The sequence below is a fragment of the Phaenicophaeus curvirostris genome, chromosome 3 (assembly GCF_032191515.1).
Source record: "Phaenicophaeus curvirostris isolate KB17595 chromosome 3, BPBGC_Pcur_1.0, whole genome shotgun sequence".
NCBI classification, from domain to species: domain Eukaryota; kingdom Metazoa; phylum Chordata; class Aves; order Cuculiformes; family Cuculidae; genus Phaenicophaeus; species Phaenicophaeus curvirostris.
The window spans coordinates 13,572,313-13,584,839 of record NC_091394.1 but is presented as its reverse complement, the minus strand read 5'-3'; the positions used below and the strand labels follow the sequence as shown (position 1 = coordinate 13,584,839).

Below are 12,527 nucleotides of genomic sequence, written 5' to 3'. Positions count from 1 at the left end.
TAGATCTGTATGACATGATAATACACCAGAAAAACTAATATTCCCAATGAAGTTATTCCCATACCTCAGATACTTCGTATCATTTTTTAAAATGGCTTAAATATACATTTACATTGTGCCTGGGTGGTCCTTAGGTTAAAGAACATGCTTTCTATAACTTTCCATTGAACATCTATTTTTTATTTTTAATAAAAGGGAGGAAATTAAAGACAAAAAAATGTTATTTTAACATTGAGGTTTCAGCAATGATGAAATTCAAATTTAAGCTTGACACACCATCTTAACTCATTCAACAATGTATTCTTAAGGATTGCCAATAATGGGATGAGTTAAGAAGAATAAATCAGCTCTAAATGAAAACTCCTAAGTTTTATTCCTGGAAAATGTGTGGACATGAAGGATTTCTCCCTTATGTTTTACCAAAAAGAACCTGGGAGCTTAAAATTGTGTACTTGATTGTAGGTAGGCTTTGACTTTTGGAAAGGGCTTGTGAGATGAACTTGGGTGTCAATGTATCTTGGTTGCCTGCCCCAGGAAGAGAACTCACTAGTTTATGACATGACCTGAAGGCAGAAGGACCACAGCCTGGACTGGGCTGAAGATTCCCCAGAGCTCCTGAATGCTGATTTCATTCAGCATGGCTGAGGGAAATGATCTTTCTCTCTTGAGAAGGCCTTAACTTTCCTGATGAGGAATGGAGTGAGACAATCACACATGCTGTTCTTGTCACGACTCTGATCGTCTTTCTAGACGCAGGGCCCCTGGTGCCTCGTGCCATGTACCTCTGACAGGCAGTATCTGGCTGCTCGTTTTTTATGTACTGTGTGTTAAGGTCTTTTATAATCCATCTTGTTAATTTAAAAGGCTGTAGTGGGAGAGGCGAGGCGAGGCGAGGCGAGGCGAGGAGAGGAGAGGAGAGGAGAGGCGAGGAGAGGAGAGGCGAGGAGAGGAGAGGAGAGGAGAGGCGAGGCGAGGAGAGGCGAGGCGAGGCGAGGAGAGGAGAGGCGAGGCGAGGAGAGGAGAGGAGAGGCGAGGAGAGGAGAGGCGAGGAGAGGAGAGGAGAGGCGAGGAGAGGAGAGGAGAGGAGAGGCGAGGAGAGGCGAGGCGAGGAGAGGAGAGGCGAGGAGAGGAGAGGCGAGGCGAGGCGAGGCGAGGCGAGGCGAGGCGAGGCGAGGCGAGGCGAGGCGAGGCGAGGAGAGGAGAGGCGAGGCGAGGCGAGGAGAGGAGAGGCGAGGCGAGGCGAGGCGAGGCGAGGCGAGGCGAGGCGAGGAGAGGAGAGGCGAGGCGAGGAGAGGCGAGGCGAGGAGAGGAGAGGCGAGGAGAGGAGAGGCGAGGCGAGGAGAGGCGAGGCGAGGAGAGGCGAGGCGAGGCGAGGAGAGGCGAGGCGAGGCGAGGAGAGGCGAGGCGAGGCGAGGAGAGGAGAGGAGAGGAGAGGAGAGGAGAGGAGAGGAGAGGAGAGGAGAGGAGAGGAGAGGAGAGGAGAGGAGAGGAGAGGAGAGGAGAGGAGAGGAGAGGAGAGGAGAGGAGAGGAGAGGAGAGGAGAGGAGAGGAGAGGAGAGGAGAGGAGAGGAGAGGAGAGGAGAGGAGAGGAGAGGAGAGGAGAGGAGAGGAGAGGAGAGGAGAGGAGAGGAGAGGAGAGGAGAGGAGAGGAGAGGAGAGGAGAGGAGAGGAGAGGAGAGGAGAGGAGAGGAGAGGAGAGGAGACACTCCCTGCTGGCTGCAAAGCAGGACAATGTATAGTGTTGCTGCAGGAGCAGAAACTGTTGACTGGAAGAGGGAACAAACTATACAAAGCCCTGGCTCAGGCTGATGGAAAGAGAGTGCAAATTCAGAAGACCTCCAAAGAATATGTAAAAAGCTGGAAAACCATTCATATATGAAATTTAGACATGTATCTCTTCCTGTACACACACACATACACATGCACACTGACCTTGTAACGTCACTCTGTTCATCCAGCAGATCTATGTTTTCTCTTTACATCTGTATTGATTCAATTCTAACCGAAATAAAATCCAGCTTCTGGAAATCAAGGGTCTACATTGATGTAAAAGATGTTAACAATTAGGAAAAAGTATAGGTAAATGCACCTTAAAGCTCTTACTGACTCAGGACCCTTTCATGTTTGTATCACTCAAGTTTCTTTCTGCAGCCTGGTCATAAAGCATATCTCCACTGGCCACCTTGTATTTGGTTATCCAGTTGAAGATCATAACAGACAATGGCTAAATCTTGCTTGTGGTATTTAGAGTCAGTGGCTACATGTTTTGACGTTGAGCCTTGGAGTCATTTGATCTCCCTTGCCTCCAAGGATTGCACTTAATTTCTGGTTTTATTCTCTGGTATTGAAGGAAAGATAGCGAAATCTGTCACATGGACTCTATAAAAAATCTTGGCTTCTATGATTTATTGAAAACTGCGCTCCAAGTACTAATGCCTCTGGAATACTACAAATGCCATATATTAATTTAGCAAAAGTCAGAATTAATCCAATGAATAGCAAGAACAGCAATCTTGTGCCACCTTGTATTGATCATTGATTAGCAGAAAATGAACAAATTAATTTTAGAAAAATGGAAGTTTAATATAAATGGTAATTAAGTAAATTATGTTCAACAACCCCCAAATATCATGTTTAATCTTAAATTAAATGGTGACAAAAACATACAGCAAAAATAAGCAGACAGATATGCAGCATACTGCTTTCTCTAGAAACTAAATATTTAGTACTAAAGCAGATACAAAAATACATTTATTTGTAAAACATCAGATTGCTTAGATTCACAATTCACGATCAGGATTTCACAATGCTAGTCCCCCTTGAGAAGAATCACAACTGAGAGGTGGTGGTATGAAATGGGATGAGACAACCCATAGCCTGTTTCTCTTGTCCAAGCTGAGAGAAAAGAAAAAAAAGAAGTGGATAAAACTTCAGCAGTGAATTATCTGAAATGGTAAGATAACCTCTGGGTTTTAAAACCTTTCTTGATTTGAGTAGTCTTTATGCTAGATACTCTTTTCTTAAAATCTGCATAGCTGTTGGCAGAACACGTTAGTCCCAAGAATAACAGAAGCAGAAGGACAGACCACGTGTGGACAGAAATCCCCTTTAGTCCCAGTGCTGACAAATACTCCCAAACCAGTAATCAAGTTGGGAGGAAACATTTGCTTCATGCAAACACTATGATCTAGAGGTCATGATTTCTTGCTTAAGACACATTTCCGTGATAAATTCCCTCTGTTTCTCACAGTGCTGCAGCTTTTGTTCCACAGCCGTCTCTGCAAAGGAAGAAAGGACAGGCAAGTCACGAACCACAGCCGTGAAGCGTGGTGCATCCTCTTGGGTAGATGCTCAGCCTGTAGGAATGCAGCCGTTCTCCCAAGACAGTGATAACCTTCATTCTTTGTATTTCAAGTGTAACTTAATTCATGGACATTCTTCTACGCCCCATGCCCCCAAGAGTGAAAATCGGGGCACATGCATCACTGCAGATGCAGTTGCAGACTCAGCAACACAGTGCAGATTCAATACAAAGAGTGTAATGCTGTGCTGTGCACCTTCGAGGATGCTTCCCCAGTGAGAGAGAGAGAGTTTTGTACAAACGCAGAGAAACCCACTCAATGATCCTGTTCAAATACCCAGGTTTCAGGTCAGCTTCTAAAACCTTTTTTTTTTTTTTTTAGTTTTAAGCTGGTATTATTTACAGCTTCCTTTCCGAATTGGATAAACATTGCACTAAAGATGTAGGGATCTTGGGATGTTTGTGGCAGCAAGACTGAGCTCAGTACAAGCTCACTTCACCACACTGTGAAGGGCTTGCCCTGCCTGCGCATCCCTCACGGTGTGGGCGATCCCCGCACCCCGTTCTCTACCTGCTCCCCCCAAAATACCCATGGTAGTGACAGTGCTGGTGATGTCTGCCCAGGTGGGCGGCAGCCCCGATTCCACCCCAAGGCCAAGGTTGCTCGACCCTAAGAGTGGAAGCTAAAGAGGAGTTAAGTTCGGTGATATGATCAGCAGTGGCCCTGCAGAGAAGGACTTGGGAGTGCTGGTTGATGAGAAGTTTGACATGAAGTTTGACATGGGCGCTCGCAGCCCAGAAGGCCAACAGTGTCCTGGGCTGCATCAAAAGAACTGTGGCCAGCAGCGCGACAGAGGTGGTTCTGCCCCCCCATTCCTCTCTTGTGAGGTATAAACTGGAGAGGAGCAGATTTAGACTATACATAAGGAAGAATTTCTTCACCATGAGGGTGGTGAGGCCCTGGCCCAGGTTGCCCAGGGAAGCTGTGGCTGCCCCATCACTGGAGGCCTCGCTCAAGGCCAGGTTGGATGGGGCCTTGGGCAGCCTGATCTAGTGGGAGGTGTCCCTGCTCATGGCAGGGGGGTTAGAACTGGATGATCTTTAAGGTCCCTTCCAACGCAAACTATTCTATGATTCTAAGTTTCATCTAAGTAATTGTATTTTCTGAAAGCTAGACAGAATGTCCCTCTAATAGCATGTTTTCTTGAAAACAGTGGTTTTCCAGACATTGTTCATTCTTTGAAGACGATGACGTCTTGTGTGAAGTATGATCTGTGCTGAGCAGATGTGTTTTCTGCTGCAATCACCTCTGTTTGCAGTCTGTCCCTATCCCAAATGCAAGGTCAGGCATAGCTGGAGCCAAAGCTCCAAGGTAGCAAGAGTTCTGACTGTTGTGAAGTTCATAATAACATTAAAATTAGACCTTGGAAAGTAATAAGATTTCTGGGAAAATGAATACCTATGCATGTGAGTGGGAAATACATTGCATGGCCAGCTCTTGCCTGGCTGCACACCTTGATGGCGATCGCTCCCTCACGTTGCCCAGCCCTGACAGGAGATGCTTGCTTTCTAAAACTCCTGAACGAGTCTTATTCACCTGGATTTTCTGCACCAAGAGGGTCTCCCCAAACCCTCCCTCTGCCACAGCGGAGAAGGCTGGGTGCCCTGCTTGGTTTTCTCTCTCTCTCTCCTGGGAGGAGAAGGAAGAGGAATAGGGGGAGAAGGAGGAGGGGGAGAAAGAGGAGGAGGAGGAGGAGGGGAAGAAGGAGGAGAAGGAGGAAAAGGACGAGAAGGAGGAGGGGGAGGAGGAGGAGGGGGGAGAGGAGGGGTCCTGCACTTGGGGCACAACAACCCTATGCAGTGCTACAGACTAGGAGAAGGCTGTCTAGAAAGCTGCCTGGAGGAGAGGGACCTGGGGGTGTTGGTTGACAGCGACTGAACATGAGCCAGCAGTGTGCCCAGGTGGCCAAGAAGGCCAATGGCATCTTGGCTTGGATCAGAAATGGTGTGACCAGCAGGTCCAGGGAGGTTATTCTCCCTCTGTACTCGGCACTGGTGAGACCGCTCCTCGAATCCTGTGTTCAGTTCTGGGCCCCTCACCACAAGAAGGATGTTGAGGCTCTGGAGCGAGTCCAGAGAAGAGCAACAAAGCTGGTGAAGGGGCTGGAGAACAGGCCTTATGAGGAGCGGCTGAGAGAGCTGGGGTTGTTTAGACTGGAGAAGAGGAGGCTGAGGGGAGACCTCATTGCTCTCTACAACTACCTGAAAGGAGGTTGTAGAGAGGAGGGTGCTGGCCTCTTCTCCCAAGTGACAGGGGACAGGACAAGAGGGAATGGCCTCAAGCTCCTCCAGGGGAGATTTAGGCTGGACATTAGGAAAAAATTCTTCACAGAAAGGGTCATCAGGTACTGGAACAGGCTGCCCAAGGAGGTGGTTGAGTCACCTTCCCTGGAGGTGTTTAAGGGACGGGTGGACGAGGTGCTAAGGGACATGGTTTAGTGTTTGATAGGAATGGTTGGACTCGGTGATCCGATCCGGTGGGTCTCTTCCAACCTGGTTATTCTATGATTCTATGATTCTATGAGAAGGAGGAGAAGGAGGAGGGGGAGAGGGAGAAGGAGGAGAGGGAGGAAAGGGAGGAGGGGAAGAAGGAGAAGAAGGAGGAGGGGGAGAAGGAGGAGAAGAAGGAGGAGGGGGAGAAGGAGGAGAAGAAGGAGGGGGAGAGGGAGGAGGGGGAGAAAGAGAAGGAGGAGAGGGAGGAGGGGAAGAAGGAGAAGAAGGAGGAGGAGGAGGAGGAGGAGAAGGAGAAGGGCGGTGTTGCCGGCGGCCGCTGGGGGGCGCTGCCGGCTGGGCACGGGGGGGTCGCTGCTGCCGCTCTGCCCCCGCTCCGCGGCTCCGCTCTGAAGGGCGCACGCACTCGCGGATCCCGCCGGGGGGTGAGGAAGGAGCCATGAAGGGGCTGTGAACGCTCGCTCGGCGCGGGTCGGGGGGCCGGTTCGCCCGCGCGGCGGTGGATGGCCGCGCCATGGCCACGCTGGTGTGCCGGGTGCAGCTGCTGGATGACACCGACCCCTTCAACAGCACCAACTTCCCCGAGCCCACCCGGCCGCCGCTCTTCACCTTCCGCCAGGACATCCCGCTGGCCACCCAGCTGCCCGGCGTGCACCGCCTGCTCCGCGCCCCGCAGAAGGTATCGGGGGAGCGGGGCTGAGATTCCATGGGGAGAGCCTGGGGAGGAGATGGGGGGGGGGTGGGGGGCGCTCCCAAAACGCCTTCAGGGGCTGCTAGCGCCTCCGCCTCGGCTGTAGCTGCCGTACGAACCCCCCACCCGCCGAGCCCTCCATCCCTCCCGGTCCCCGGCGACGCCTCGACCCGCCGGGGATACCGAGGAATAAGGCGGGCGGGGTCGGAGCTCGGCTGCGGGAGGGTTCGACGGGCTCGGCGGCTGCAGCCGGGGCTCCGGTACAACCAGCGGGCTGGCTGCTGCCTCCCAGCAGTCGGTGCCGCTCGCCCGCCTCGCCCGGAGCCGCAGCGCGTTGCTGCCGCGGCCCTTCCAGTCCCTGCCGGGCTCTTCTCTCGAAACACGCACGCTGGCAGCTCTAGTTCTGACCTTGAAGCCAGCCACCCGGTCCCCATCCTTGAATTTTCAGTTTTCAAAGCAATGATAACATCCTTCCGTAATTATCCTGTACCTGCACCGAAGTTCTGCCGAGTGTGCTCAAGAAAAAAGTAAAAAAAAAGCCCCCTTCTCTTCCCAGAAGAAAACAAAGTAAAAGTTGTAAAACTTATTCGCGCGCTGACAAAGAGGGAGGAAAGTTCTCTCTTAACATCACTTGCATTACATCTTGCTCTTGGGAGCTTGCGGGAAGATGACAAAGGGCTGTGTGTGCCCTTAGATTTAAGAATATCCAAACCCCCATAAAAGTGTTTCAGAGAAAAGCTCTTGGAGCAGACAGAAGTTTTGTATTTGTAGAACCGTTTCTCGCATAATAGTTGCCAAGGATACAGCATCCAGTGAAGAGAGCTCTGCCTAATGCACAAAACCTTTGCAAGCTCTTGGTGTGCTGGGTCACTTCTATTTTCATGTGCTCAGTCATCCCCAATTCAGAGACTGGTCCCATTGTTTTCTAAGGTTACTTTTTTTTTTTTTTGGAGTCAGAGCTAATTAAAAGAAAGGCAGAATGGATTCTGGCACCTCATGAAGTAAATAAAAAGATAGTTTAAGATCTGGAAATAAAAATAATTCAACCTCATTTTCAAAGGGATTCCACTGTCTTGTGTTTTGCTTTTACTTTGTTTTGAATGCTGTCTTGGCAGGTTTTTGTAATAATCCTATACTAACCCCAGTCCCCTTAGTTTAGTGTCTTAGGAGCCACCCAAAATCCATGGCCACTTCTATACATTTAACTCCTGTCCTGTCTTTTGCGTGCAATGTGTTTCTCAAGTTTAACTAATGTCTGGAAACTGGACTTGCAGACTTTGGGCTGATAGATGGCTAAGTCTCTAGAGGTGCTGTAAACCCAGCTGTGGGAAGATAGCTGCTCTGCTAAAGGCCAGTCCTGGCCTGGGGACTTGTTAACCTGAGGTTCTGACTCTGGGGAACGTTTTGTTTCTACTGTTGTAATGATGTGGGCAGGCTCATTGAATTCTGCTTACATGGTTACAGTTACCTTTGTGTTTGCAGAACCAGCTACTGTTTCTAGAGTGCCTTAATTAAGTCTCTGGCCTTTTCTTAGCTTATACAATAAAGAAGAAGAATAAAAAAAAGGTTGATTAGACTTGTTTGTTTACTTACCTTTACTAGTGACAGCTTAGTTCTTTGTGTGCACTTGCACACTCTGTGTTTGGCATTACGTCTTTGTGTGTGTGATTTTTTTTTTTTTTTTAAGCACCAACTGATTTTTGTCACTTTTAAAGGACAGGCTTTCCATTTGCTTCCTCAGATATGGGGATATTCTTCCTGCAGCTTTTCCTCAAGACTGTATTTACGTGGTCTCCAGAAGATCACTTCATTAGTTGACCGAGAAGGATTTTGCTCCATTTCTCCCTGAGATCAGGACAAACTCTGATCTTGGAGGAATGCGGCTGTCAAAGCAGAGCAGAGGTTGAAATTCAGGTGTCAGTTCACATTGACACATTTAAGTCTTGATTGATTAATTACTTTGAAAAGTAGTTAATGGATTAATGGTTCATGTAGTATCTTAATGGTGACTACAGCAAAATATCTTGAAACAGACGTAGGAGTTTATATCTCAAATGCGTAGTAACGCTGCTATCTAAATTATTCCTGAAATCTTACAAACTGTTGGCCTTTTTGCCAGGGAAATTGAATGGCCAGTGCTAGTTTTCATTCATCAGTTTTAGGTTATCATCTTTTGACTTGGATGAATATTCTTATTTTCTGAACAGAGGCGTGAAATTGCAGCCTTTGAATCTGGTTTGTATATCTCCTTCTAGATGATGTACTGAGAGAGTGAAGTGAATGGTGAAAATCCGCCTCACTTCAGTGGGTGAGAGATTTCGCCATTGCTGGGTTGAAATTGTAGTAATAACAGGATTTTTGTAGTTAATAAAATAAATGGTATATTGCAAGATATTGTAAGTTAAATATAAACAATTACTAAGAAAGTAATTTAAAACTTAAATGACAAATACTTTGACGTTCTGACCTGTCATAGTATGCCATTAGTAGCACTTTTGTAATTAACAAATGTTATAGTTTGACTGCAAAGGGCAACATTTCTTTATTCCAGTTCTTTGGAAGTACAACTCTTGATTTCATATGTTTGTTTTACTACCTCTTCTCTTGAAATATGCAAGTATAGTTGAAATATAGAAGTATAGGCTTTACTGTTATGAATGCATCGTGTATCTGAATGAGGTGGAACACCTAAATCAGTTCATAGGAAAAAGTGAGAAGAAAGGTGTCTGCAATCCTTCTTTCGCTTGGAATAGGTGCCTACTTGTAACCTTCTCCCTCACTGTTTTTTTTCCATGCTTTCCTCTGTGTACACACCTTTCCCTGCAGCCACATCTCTGGATGAAGCAGCTTGCTGTACCCTGGGTTGTGCTCGTGCTGCCTCGCGTGTGCAGCAGGAGTGAGCAGTGCATGCATGCTGAACTCGCTCCATGTGGCAGGGCATTGACATCAGGAACACCTGCCCCATGGTTTCAGGTGCCTTGGTGCTAGCTGGTGACACACTTGCTAGTTGGTGACATGCAATGAGGTCCCACAAATGATAATTTTAGCCATATCTTCAAATTCTTGCTGAGTAACTAAGCCACATGGCAGAGCTTTTGTGGGTTGCTTATATTGATCTGATTGCTCAAAGTGTCACTTTGGTTTCAGCTTTTACTGTTTTCTTTCTGAGGATTTTAGAACCCTCTTTCTGCCTGTTGTACAAAGAACTGGATCTAGACCTGACTCTGAATTCAGATGTCCCTTTTGCCCATTTCTGTGAAGCTTGGGAAAATTCAGAACTGGATCTAAATTTGTGGATCAGGCCCAGTGCCAATGATGTGCCTCAAATCTAATTTGGTACTTTGGGTTTGTTGGTTTTGAATTGCTTTGAGTTACTTGATACTTACGACTTGCTGACACAGGGTCTTTCAAGAGGGTGGATATATACACATGGCCGATGTCAACTGGTGTGCTTTTTTTAGAGATCGTCTTCATTATAATTTATTCATGTAATTACAATATGCTGAGTATGTTGCCATATTCTGTTTTCACATTCCACAGTACTGTTCAGCATTGGGGCAGCTCTGTAAGAAATAGATGTTTACAATAATATAGGAAATCAAAATCCAATTTATCAAGAACTTAAATACTTTGTGTAATAATGAAAAAAAAATCTCAGTGCATATGGTGTGGTTATGGTGGAAAGGGGACATATAATGCTGTAAATAAGTTGCTTTGACCTCCTGTTCCTTCTGAGAAAACTGGACACAATTTCTGTGCTTAAATCTCTACCAAGAATTTGTAAGGAACAGTGTCATTCAGCAAACAGTGGTATAAGCAAATAAATCCAATGAGCACTAGAGGGACTTGGGAGTTTCATTCATAAAGAAACCATCCATATTTCCATCTTCAGCTGCTACGGTTTAGCCCTAGACTAAAGCCAAAGCTGACTCTCAGGCATGGTGTGATGTAAACTGATAACCGAGGTCTGTTCCATCAGGTTGTGTCCTGGCATGGGGCTCAGCTCTGGCATTGAACTTATATCCTGGCATCAGCCTTGGGTTTTCTGAGAACAGAAAACCTACCAACTGGCTCCTTTTCTCTGGGTTTCCATTAAAAAATGCCTTGGTGCACAGAGTCTAAGAAGAAGCAAAAGAAGAGAGGACGGTTTGGATCCTGATCCCACTGGAGATAACAGTAAACAGGGCAGCTGTCCTCTGAAGAGAGCATTTTTGGATTGGTAGTTGTTCTTTTCATGGGAACTGAGGAACAGAAGATGGAAACTGAAATATCATCATTGTCCTGGGGAAAATGAACCCACAGGCAGGAGAAACTGGCTGAGGTCTTCTACAAGTGTCACCACTGGGCACTGGGGAATTTTTTAGTTGAGGGCTGTCAAGATGCCTAGGTCTTTCATAGTCTCCCTGAAGGCAGTGGACAGCCTTTGCGAGAAGAGGGGATTTAACAAAACGGTAATTTCCAACAGGTGTCCAAAGTGTTTTGGGTCTAGCCAAACATTTCTGGAGCTGACGAAGTCTCACGCTTCGTGAGATGGACCTGTAGTTGTCATGTGTGCTTGAATTTTCTAGGGAAGTATTTGTAAGGGCATAGGGGGTAAGATACAGCTCTGTCTCCTGACTTGAAAGCACAAGTTGCATTAGAGTCCTCCGGGGGAGTATAAATACCCATAGAAAATCATAGCTCTGAAAAGCTGCCCAGTCTCTGGTACCTTATTGTCTTCTGTGCAGTGGGCCTTCAAAGGCCCAGAGGTACTGGTACAGCTGATACAGAGTAACTGTCAAATGCTGGGCTTTATCTCCACAGTTTAATGTGAGAGGTCTTTGAAGTTCTTCAAGATTCTTCTGACAAGTTATAATTTGGACAAGTTACTGTTGTTTGATCTAGGCTTAAAAGCTGTATTGTACAAGCAGTGGAGCAGACCTGTTCTAGAGGTTTAATTCCTGAATTTGACATTCCTGTCTTGCAAGTCTCTTGATTTGGCTGCTCATGGCTCAAGAGTATTTGTAGCGCTCAGTGTCAAGAATGATGGGAGTGAGCGTGATGTCAGCAGATAGTTCTCAGGGTACTGTTCAATTTGGAAATTGCACCTTGGCCAGTTGCAGGGTCTGGAAAATCTCATTATTGTGCATTTACTGGAGGTTTGTAATCTAACAAAGGTTTGTAACCTAACAAAGGAGGTGAACAGGAAGAAGTTAGACCTCGCTTCCAACTCTTGTACTTGCAGCTACAACCTGTGATGTTTTCTTCTGAAATCAGTTGTAGATACCTCCTTTCTTTCAAACTTTTCCAAGTGCTGTATGAAGACTGCCAATGGCTTCAGTTAACAATAGACTAAGACGATTTCAGCCTGCATCTGCATTGGTGGAGGAATGGTCAGAGAAAACTGTGGGATCTGGTGTGTTGCAATCTCCTCTCATCTCATGTTGTCCCCAATAAGAACAAAAGCTCTAAAAACTTCCTCAGGGAGAGTTTTCTCTTTCCTGTGCTTGCACAGCTGTCCTGCCCCACAAATAATTGAGGCCTAAGTGAGAGTCACTTTTCTTTCCGTCTGATCTCACTCACTGCGCCATATTATAACCCTTGTGCAACCGTGTGCAAGGCAGTCAGGCTGCAAGTTGATCATCTGTCCCATTATCACCTATGACAGCACTACTTGGTTTTACAGTCTACTTCTCTGATGGGAATTCAGCTAGGACAGGTTGATACCTTTGCTCTTTCAAGAAGTACCATGTATTTTTTGGTGACCCTGATTGGGCTGGGACTATACCCCTTTTTTGGTAAGTAATGCTTCAGTAGACTGTGCCCATGTGCTAGGTTATTACTTCATTACTGGCTCAGAGGAAAGACTGCCAGCTACTACACCTCTGTCATCACTTTCCACACCACCTGGATTGCATTATATTAATATTAACTTTATATTGTACTACAGTTATTAATAAGACAGCAAGGAATGTTGTTACATATTTTTAGCAGAGGAACAAGTTAGGACAAAAGTAGCAGTGAGATCTCCAGTAGGCCCAGCCA

General features: G+C 46.7%; 1 protein-coding gene across 11 annotated transcripts in view; it reads left to right on the top strand.

Moving 5' to 3' along the window:
* Positions 1-6,270: 6,270 nt before the first annotated feature.
* FHOD3 (formin homology 2 domain containing 3) overlaps positions 6,271-12,527 on the top strand; it is a 388,584-nt gene continuing 382,327 nt past the window's right edge. For 3 of the 11 annotated variants that reach the window (XM_069853406.1, XM_069853405.1, XM_069853404.1), the window contains exon 1: positions 6,276-6,491. In XM_069853406.1, coding sequence (XP_069709507.1) covers positions 6,327-6,491 — 165 coding nt within the window. In that variant the 5' untranslated portion in view covers positions 6,276-6,326. Of the gene's footprint in view, positions 6,492-12,527 lie in introns of all 11 variants that reach the window. The other 8 variants (XM_069853398.1, XM_069853396.1, XM_069853401.1 and 5 more) reach the window with 5 other exon arrangements.